This window comes from Microtus ochrogaster, chromosome 10 (genome assembly GCF_000317375.1).
Source record: "Microtus ochrogaster isolate Prairie Vole_2 chromosome 10, MicOch1.0, whole genome shotgun sequence".
In the NCBI taxonomy this organism is placed as follows: Eukaryota; Metazoa; Chordata; class Mammalia; order Rodentia; family Cricetidae; genus Microtus; species Microtus ochrogaster.
In genome coordinates this window covers 75,824,527-75,833,724 of record NC_022016.1, presented here as the reverse complement: position 1 = coordinate 75,833,724, position 9,198 = coordinate 75,824,527, and the positions used below count along the sequence as shown (strand labels likewise).

Below are 9,198 nucleotides of genomic sequence, written 5' to 3'. Positions count from 1 at the left end.
TGGTTGTGAGCCACCATGTGGTTGCCGAGAATTGAACTCAGGACCTTTGGAAGAGCAGGCAGTGCTCTTAACCACTGAGCCATCTCTCCAGCCCCATGATAAAAAATTTAAAAATCAATTTAGTAACTATACTTCTCAACTCTTATTCAAATTTTCATAGTTTTGTTGCTACTTTCAAGTTAAGGATTGGAATTTACTTATTAATCCACAACTTATGCTTTTGTACAGTGAAATCAGGAGCTACCTTAGTAGAATGAGAGGAATACAGTGGAGAATCCAAGCGAAGGGAGGGGAGCAGTAAAAAGAATGAAGCTGAGGCTGTCATATGCAGGCAATTAAATACAACTGAAAAACACTTGTTTTCTGTTTTGTTTCCATCTACTAGATTGTCTTAAAAGATATAAATCTGGACAAATGTTTATCCTCTCCCAGTCTCGATTTTCTAATTTAGAAAAAAAGAAAGTTGGGCTGGCAAGATGTCTTAACTAGCCAAATAAGCCTGAAGACCTCAGTTAAACCCTTTATAACCAATCCCAGTACCCATGCAATGCTTTAAAGGAGAGAACTTACATTATAAAGTTGCCTTCTGACCTTCACATGTCATGGGACACAAATGTCCACACATACACACACCATAATACAGAAATACTTTAAAGTCCAAAATAAGAAAGCTGAACTAGATCTCTACAAAATCTTTTCAATTTGAATTTAAAAAAAAAGACCCACAATCTTACATTACAAAAAAAAAAAAAAAAACAAAAAACTGAGGAATCAACAGAACATTTAACTATTTTTGTAAGTTTCTTCCATGTGCACTTGGGAGGCAGAGGTAGGCGTCTCTGATTTTGTGGCCAGCCCTGTGTATATACCAAGTTCCAGACCAGCCATAGTGAGTCGTTGTCTCAGAAAATAAAAAAAAAAAAAAAAAGGAAGATGAAAAGAAACTAAATACTACTTGAGATTTAACATGGAAGAAACATGGGCTGGAGAGATGGCTCAGTGGTTAAGAGCATTGCCTGCTCTTCCAAAGATCCTGAGTTCAATTCCCGGCAACCACATGGTGGGTCACAGAATGAGGTCTGATGCCCTCTTCTGGCCTGCAGACATACACACAGACAGAATATTGTATATATAATATATAATATATATATATTTTTTTTTTTAAAAAACATGGAAGAAACTTACAAAAATGGTTAAATGTTCTGTTGATTCCTCAGTTTTTTTTTTTGTAAATATTTCCTATGTTATTTATTTTGTATGCATATGTACACATGAATGCACATACTTAAATGGAGGTCAGGAGACAACTTCAGGAGTCAGATGTCTCTTTTTACCAGGTATGTCTCACAATAAGTTCAGTTCTTCAGGCTTGGCAGCAAGTTCTCTTACCTACTAAGTGATCTCACCAGCCCCGAGATTGTAACAGACAGTAAAACCTTATCAAGAGTTGCTATTTCAGTCAGGCGGTGGTGATGCACACCTTTAATCCCAGCACTCGGGAGGCAGAGGCAGGCGGATCTCTGTGAGTTCCAGGCCAGCCTGAGCTACAAGAGCTAGTTCCAGGACAGGCTTTAAAGCTACAGTGAAACCCTGTCTTGAAAAACAAAAAACAAAACAAAACAAAGAGTGGCTATCTATTTTTATATCTCCAGAGCAATATAGCACGTATACAAAAGTAAATGTTCTTAGTATTGATGGGTGACTAAATGAATTTAGGCAGAAAAAGAAAGAGAAAGAGAGAGAGAATGGGGGAGAGAAAAGAGAAAGAAGAAAGAAAGAAAAAGAAAATGGAGGGGAAGGGAAAGTTTTACCTAGAGTGCTTTAACTCTGCTAACTCAATTTCTTGTTCACATGCATTTGGTGTGTCATTTAATAAATGACATATTAAACTAATGAGAAATCTAAGATATACAATTTCTTACTTTGGAAATGTTTGAAACAAATTTGGTTCCTTTTTTAAAAAAATAAAAAATAATGGGGTGTGTGTATGCATAGTGGCTTACATGGGATACAAAGAGTAGAACTCAAGTTTGTCAGGTTTATGTAGTAAATGAGTCATCTTGCGGGCGTGTGTGTGTACACACTAACATGCATGGGTCCATTCACACATGTGTGTGGTGGTCAGACTCATGGTGAGTATCTTTGACTATTGTTCTCCTCCTTCTTATTTAATAATAGATCTCTCATTGGACCTGAAGCTCAACATGCTGGATAGGCTGGCTGCTCAAGAAGACCCTATGATCTCTCAAAGAAGTAGGATTGCCTAGCTTATTATCTCAGCGCTAGCGATTCAAACTCAAGTCCTCATGCCTCATGCTTGTGCAGCAAACCCTTTACCCATTGAGCAATTTCCTCAGCCCAAGTTTGTTTGTTTTTATAAAAACCTTTTTTTCTTCATTACCAACCTTTTCCGATCTTTGCACACCACAACAGGAACTTTAGCATGAAAATCAGATTCCACATCTACATATAATGCTAATAAGAGGAGAGGGGGAAAAGTAAGTTAATGTTAGTATTGCTAAATATTCACCAGTAAAGAATAAATAACAGTTTCATTCTAAAAATCACTCTCATTACTTCTGTGGGATAACCTACTCTTCTAATTATGAAAATGATAAACCCCCAAAAAAATCTCTTACCTCTCCTAGAGTCATTTCTTGTATACCATAAACCACAAGTATAGTCTTAAATACCATTTGGAAATTAGAGGTACCTTAAGAAGGACTTTTAACATCCCTAAATGTTTGAATATTTCCAAATAAGTAGTCAAACTTCACAGATACACAGCAAAGAGGGCACATCACTTCTGAGGGCTATATATAGTTATAGGAGAACTTATACTTTGCCGTTCAAGTACAACTCTAGGCCTCACCCAATTAATATTTCTAAAATCTGACTAATGAAAGATTCTTAGGAGGAATTAATGAGAGTGGGGTGGCGGGCAAAGCCTATCACCAAAGTAGATCTCAAGTCATAAATATCTACTTCAGAGTCTGGAGAGATGGCCCTGCTGGAAATTCAACCTCTAGTACCCATGTGCTGGAAAGGGAGAACCAAATCCTACAAGTTGTCCTCTGACTTCCAAATGCATGTAAGCACCCATCCACCCACAAGCATGCACAGGGACATAAATTTAAATTAAAAATTAAAAATAAATACTTTAAGATAAATAGATTGACATTTTGTTTGAGGAGAAAAACCTCAATGAAAATCCCTATTAGTATTTGATGAGATAATTACCAATTTAAAAATATGTACTGGAAACCCATCATGTCAGAAATACTATATCATACAATAAATATGGCAGTAACTTATGACACAAAAAGCTCAACAAGGGATTAGGAACACAAATATAAAAACAAATCTTGTTGATGATAGATTTCTAGAGGATGTAATGAGAAAATTAAGTGAAACATAATTTTAAAAAATTAGAAAAAGCTTTTAAACCTACATTATATGAGTGAAGATTATCTCTCATGTGAAAGGTATATAATAATAATAATAATAATAATAGTTATAATGGGCTGACATTTCTCAATAACTCTCGAGAGATAAAAGCCATCATGTCTACCTCCTATGTTTACCTGTTTTATGTTTTTAAGTTTTTGTGTAATTAGAAACAAGTATTTATTAATAAAAGCAACTCTACTGAAATATCCCTACGTCATTCCTTATAAACTAATTTCCCAGAGCAATGGTCAACAAGAAGCTCATGAATAATAAGCTAATGAGATGACTCAGATAATAAAGGCCCCTGCCTCCAAGCCTGACAACCCGAGTTCAATTCCAGAGACTAAAAGAACAACTATCATGCACACCAAAAATGCCACAAACATCACACACTCACTCACACACACTCTCTCACATAAACACACACAAAAGCGCACAAAAAAAGGATGAGTCAACTAGTTTACCAGTTTATAATATATGTTTTAGAGCTTGATTTGAAACACCATACTCTTTTTTTTTTTAATTTTTATCTATTAAGTATCCTTTCTTATAAAAGCATTCCAGACAAGTAACATGGAAAAGCTACTTGGTATGATTCAGATGATTACAATAGACTATAGCTATTTCAGGTGGGTTACTGCTTCAAATGAAAAGAAAGTGGCCAGGACTGGTGGCACACGCCTTTGATTCCAGCACTTAGAAGACAATGGCAATTGTCTTCTGTGAGTTCGAGGCCAGTCAGGTCTACAAAGCAAGGACAGCCCGGATAGTAAAGGCTACAAAGAGAAACTCTGTCTTGAAAAACCAACCAAACAACAACAACAAAAGCAAAAAGAACAAACAAATCAGGTAGAAAGAAAGCATGTATACACAATGTATGAACACATCTTTATGCTACATCTCTCCCTAATTGTCCTTCATCAGTGACCTTCCAATAAGATGAAGATAGATCTATTTGTCTTCATTTACACATGAAATGATGTAACATAGTCGCTCTCTTTTATCTAAAAGAAATAATTTATAGGGGCTGGAGAGATGGCTCAGAGGTTGAGAGCATTGTCTGCTCTTCCAAAGGTTCTGAGTTCAATTCCTAGCAACCACATGGTGGCTCACAACCATCTGTAAAGGGGTCTGATGCCCTCTTCTGGCCTGCAGACATACACACAGACAGGATATTGTATGCATAATAAATAAATAAATAATTAAAAAAAAAAGAAATAATTTATAAAACACCAGCAAATATCTGCAACCCATGTAAATACTCATCTCTTATTAATCATTCATGCCTTTGAAAAATTTTAATACATAAATTAGGCACTATAAAAGATTAATAGAAGTTAATGAAACAGAACAGAACAATTACAACATAATCAGTTATATGAATGTGGACTCTCGTCTATACATGACACTGCAGAGAATCTAATAACCTGAAAGTTGAAGAGCTACTAAAAGATAAATTGATGGAGTTACTGAGAATGGAATGAGACTTAAAAATGAGGAAGGGCTACAGAAATGACTGAGCGATTAAGAGCAACTGTTCTTAAACAAGGACCTGGGTTCAGTTCACAAGTCACACCCACATGTTAGCTCATATCTGTCCACAACTCTAGTTCCAGGGAATCTAAAACCCTCTATTGACCGCTGCAGGCAAAAGGCACACACATGATGTTCATATATGCATGCAAGTAAAACATCATACACATAAATTAAGAAAATATTTTTTAAAGAGAAATTGTTTGTTTTTAGAATATTCTACCTGATTTTCGATTGTAGTTGAATGCAGGTTAACTGAAACCACAGAAAGCAAAACTGAGATAGTGACTGGACTATAGCTCACTGACAAAATATACATCTAGTGCAAGGCCCAGGGTTGCATCCCTCGCACTAAACAAATACATAAATAAGTAAATCCTGAAGATAAGGAGAGGCTATTGTATTGAAAGGTATTTTTTAATGCTCCAAATCCCATAACCATTTTTAATTATCAATTTTGACACAGTACATCTGACTTAACCAACAGGTCAATTATATTTCCAGAGACACCTACTATAAATATACATGTATATTTATATAGGTATGTGTTTGTGTGTGTGTGCGCGCGCATGCGCATACTCATACATGGTAGCAATTTTAACTTGGTTAACCATATGTAAACAATACAGTGCCTATACTATTAGAAAAATTTTTATGAAAGAAAAAGCAAGAACTTACTACTTTTTTTCAAAATTCCAAGCACTTGTATTAGAAGATCTGGATGATTCATCTAAAAAGTTTCATTAAAACAAAGAACAAGTAGCAGGACATTAGTGAGAACTCAATTTGATTAAACAACAACACTTAAACAAAAATAATACTCTGTATTTTAAAATAATACAATCAGAGTAGTATTTTTACTTTATGTCAACAAATATGTTCAGAGAAGTACAATTACAACAAATGCTCAACTATTTATTATTCAAGGAAAATAGAAACCAAGTTTACCAAATGACTATTAAATAAACTAGGAATTTTTTTTTTTTTTTTTTTTTTAGAGAAAGGGTTTCTCCATAGCTTTTGGTTCCTGTCCTGGAACTAGCTCTGTAGACCAGGCTGGTCTCGAACTCACAGAGATCCGCCTGCCTCTGCCTCCCGAGTGCTGGGATTAAAGGCGTGCGCCACCACCGCCCGGCTAATAAACTAGAAATTTAAACACCAAACTTTCATTCAAACTAAGTATCTATGAGCAACAACAAAAAAAGTATTTTAAAAAATTAAACATTGTTCTGGCTAATTTTATGTCAACCTGACATGACTTGAACCGAATTTGGGAAGAGGGAACCTTGATTAAGAAAATATTATCACTAGACTGGCCTGCAGACAAGCCTGTAGTGCTTCCCCACTCCTTGGTTGATGTGGTGGCATTCATGGGCTGGTGGTCCTGGGTGCTATAAGAAAGCAGGCTGACCAAGCCATGAAGTGTATGTAAGTCATTAATCAGCACTTCCTTCGTGGCCTTTGCTTCAGTTCCTACCTACCTAGAGTTCCTGCCCTGACTTCCCTGGATGGACTACAAGCTGCTAAAATGAAATAAATGTCTCCAAGGTGTTTTATCATAGACCGAAACTCTAAGACAAACATGAAATTTTGACTATTAACTTTTTAAAAATTGTATTACTGTATGTGACAGAGTGGAGTGTATATCACACAGCCACCATGTGAAGCCCGAAGACAACACACAGAATCAATTTCTCTTTTCAAGTTGATGTGGGTTTCAAGGATTGAACTCAGGTCACCAGGTTGTCTTTTACCCATTGAGACATATTGCCAGACCTTGACTGACAATTTTCAATGTTTGGCTTGATAAAAATTTGCATTGTTAATGCCAAATATTACTGACAGTTGATAATAACATTACCTCACTACTAGGTCTTATAAGTATTTATCATTTACCAGGCTATATGTGTATGTTCATCTCATTTAATGCAAAAACTGGGCCAGGTGTGATAGAGCACTTTTAATCCCAACACTTGGCAGGGGATCTGAGTTTAAAGCAAGCCTGAGCCACAAAGAGCTCCAGAACCAATCAGAGCCACATAGTTGAGACCCTGCCTCAAAAGCTGAAACATTATCCCTTATTTGGAAGATAGAGATGGAACTCTAGTAGAATAAGGCCCAGGCTCTTAGAAACACCATATTATGGCCCAATGTGCCTGTAACAGCAGCATTCAAGAGGCAGTAGCATGAGAAGTACAAGTTCAAGGACATCCTGGAATATACACTGAGTTCCAGCGCAGGATAAATAGGGAAATTTTACCTCAAATAAACAAAACCAACAAAAAATGTTATTCATCTTGTTTTTTTTAAATTGAGGAAAACAATGTTCAAAGAGATCAAGGAACCTGTTCTGTTTTGCTTTTCAGTCAGGTTTTAAATTTAGCTTTCTGGTTTCTATTTTTCCACTTTTTAATACTGCTTACCCAAAGTAGTAACTAGTCAACAATTTCAAATGTAAGCACTTTCCCCTTTTATTATTTTCCTCTTTTGGCTTTTTTCTCCCACCTGAATGTTTTTACTCTCCCTATTTGAAATGTAAGAGTAACTTTTTTGGGGGGGGTGGAGTGGGGAGAGGGGTTTCAAAACAGGGTTTTTCTGTGTAGCCCTGGCTGCCCTGGAACTCACTCTGTAGACCAGGCTGGCCTTGAACTCAAAGATCTCCTTGCCTCTGCCTTCCAAGTGCTGGGATTAAAAGGCATGTGCCACCAGTGCCCGGCATTAAGAGTAACTTAAAAACACTGTTTAGTCTTCATGGTCATACTCAATAAGTCAAAGTTGTTTTGTTTTTTTTTCTTCCTACCTCTTTTCTAAAAGATAACCCATAAGTATCATAGAAAGAAGATTTTTTTTTAATTACTTACCTTGGGAGGAAATTTTATATCTATATTAACATCACTGCTTTTTAGAGCAAACTTTGTCAGAGATGAGCCATACAACCTCAGTGAACATTCTGGAATAAAGAAAAAACACAAAAGCATGAAACTGCAAATATGAGTATTTTTTAAAAAATTGGGAAGCTGGAAACATGACTCAGCAGCTAAGAGCACTTGCTGCTGTTCTTGCAGAAGACCAGAGATCAGTTTCCTGTACCTAAATGGTGGCTCATAACCATCTGTGACTCCAGTTTCCAGGTATTTAATTGCCTCTTCCAACGTATGAGGCATTCACATACACATTCTAAACATAAACTCACACTAGACTCCCACACATACAAAACAAATAAATAAAAACATCAGGAAAACTATACATAACTTCAATCACATGATTATGGTATAATGATTTTTACAAAATTGACATCCTTTCTAACTGGATGGGTATCATGGGTACAAGAAGAAAATACAAGGAATAAAAACTATAAGAAAAGTTCAGTGTTCAATTGAAACAATTCATTTAGAAACCAATCAAAGATTATTTAACAAATGCACTCACCTAGCAATGCTGCTGTCATAAAATCCATTTATTATTTTAGATGCTTATACAACTTTAAAAAAAGGATCACTCAATACAAATGCTTTCCAAAATACAAAGCAACTCCAAGTCAACTGATAGTGCAAACTTTTAAACAGAAAAAAATTGTGGCTACAAGATAAACAGAACCTACTTGGCTAGATTGTTCCCAAACTACTGTATAATTTACCTAAATGTCAAAGGAAAAAAAAAGATTGGCATCAACCTATACTTGTGTAAATGTATCAAATAAACCTAAATTCATAGTATCTTGAACCCAAAAGTAAATTAAACTAATGTTTCCCTATCATAAAGCAATAAAAATGTTATTTGGTAATGTTATAATGTTTGTACTGAAAATATATAAAATAAATGCTAAAATCCACTTAGAAATCAATGATAATCAGGGACTCAGTACTCAAGAATATTTGCTGCTCTTCCTGTGGACCCAAGTTCAGATTCCCAGCACCCCTATCAGGAAATTCACAATCACCTGTGTAACTCCAGCTCCTAACACCTTCTTCTGGCCTCTGTAGGCATCTGGCACATGTGTGGAATACACACACCTATAAATATTTTTTTATAATAAAACCCACTCTCTTAAAAAAAAAGATACTCAAGCCGGGCGGTGGTGGCGCACGCCTTTAATCCCAGCACTCGGGAGGCAGAGTCAGGTGGATCTCTGTGAGTTCGAGACCAGCCTGGTCTACAGAGCTAGTTCCAGGATAGGCTCCAAAGCCACAGAGAAACCCTGTCTCGAAAAACCAA

The 9,198-nt window shown here is 36.0% G+C and overlaps 1 protein-coding gene across 5 annotated transcripts in view; it reads right to left on the bottom strand.

The window, feature by feature from the left end:
• The window catches only part of Tut4 (terminal uridylyl transferase 4), a 99,470-nt gene that overhangs the window by 61,272 nt on the left and 29,000 nt on the right, over positions 1–9,198 (bottom strand). For all 5 annotated transcript variants that reach the window (XM_013348546.2, XM_013348547.2, XM_026781896.1 and 2 more), the window contains exons 6-8: positions 7,845–7,933; positions 5,662–5,713; positions 2,406–2,475 (exon numbers count right to left, since the gene is read on the bottom strand). In XM_013348546.2, coding sequence (XP_013204000.1) covers positions 2,406–2,475; positions 5,662–5,713; positions 7,845–7,933 — 211 coding nt within the window. The remainder of the gene's footprint in view (positions 1–2,405; positions 2,476–5,661; positions 5,714–7,844; positions 7,934–9,198) is intronic.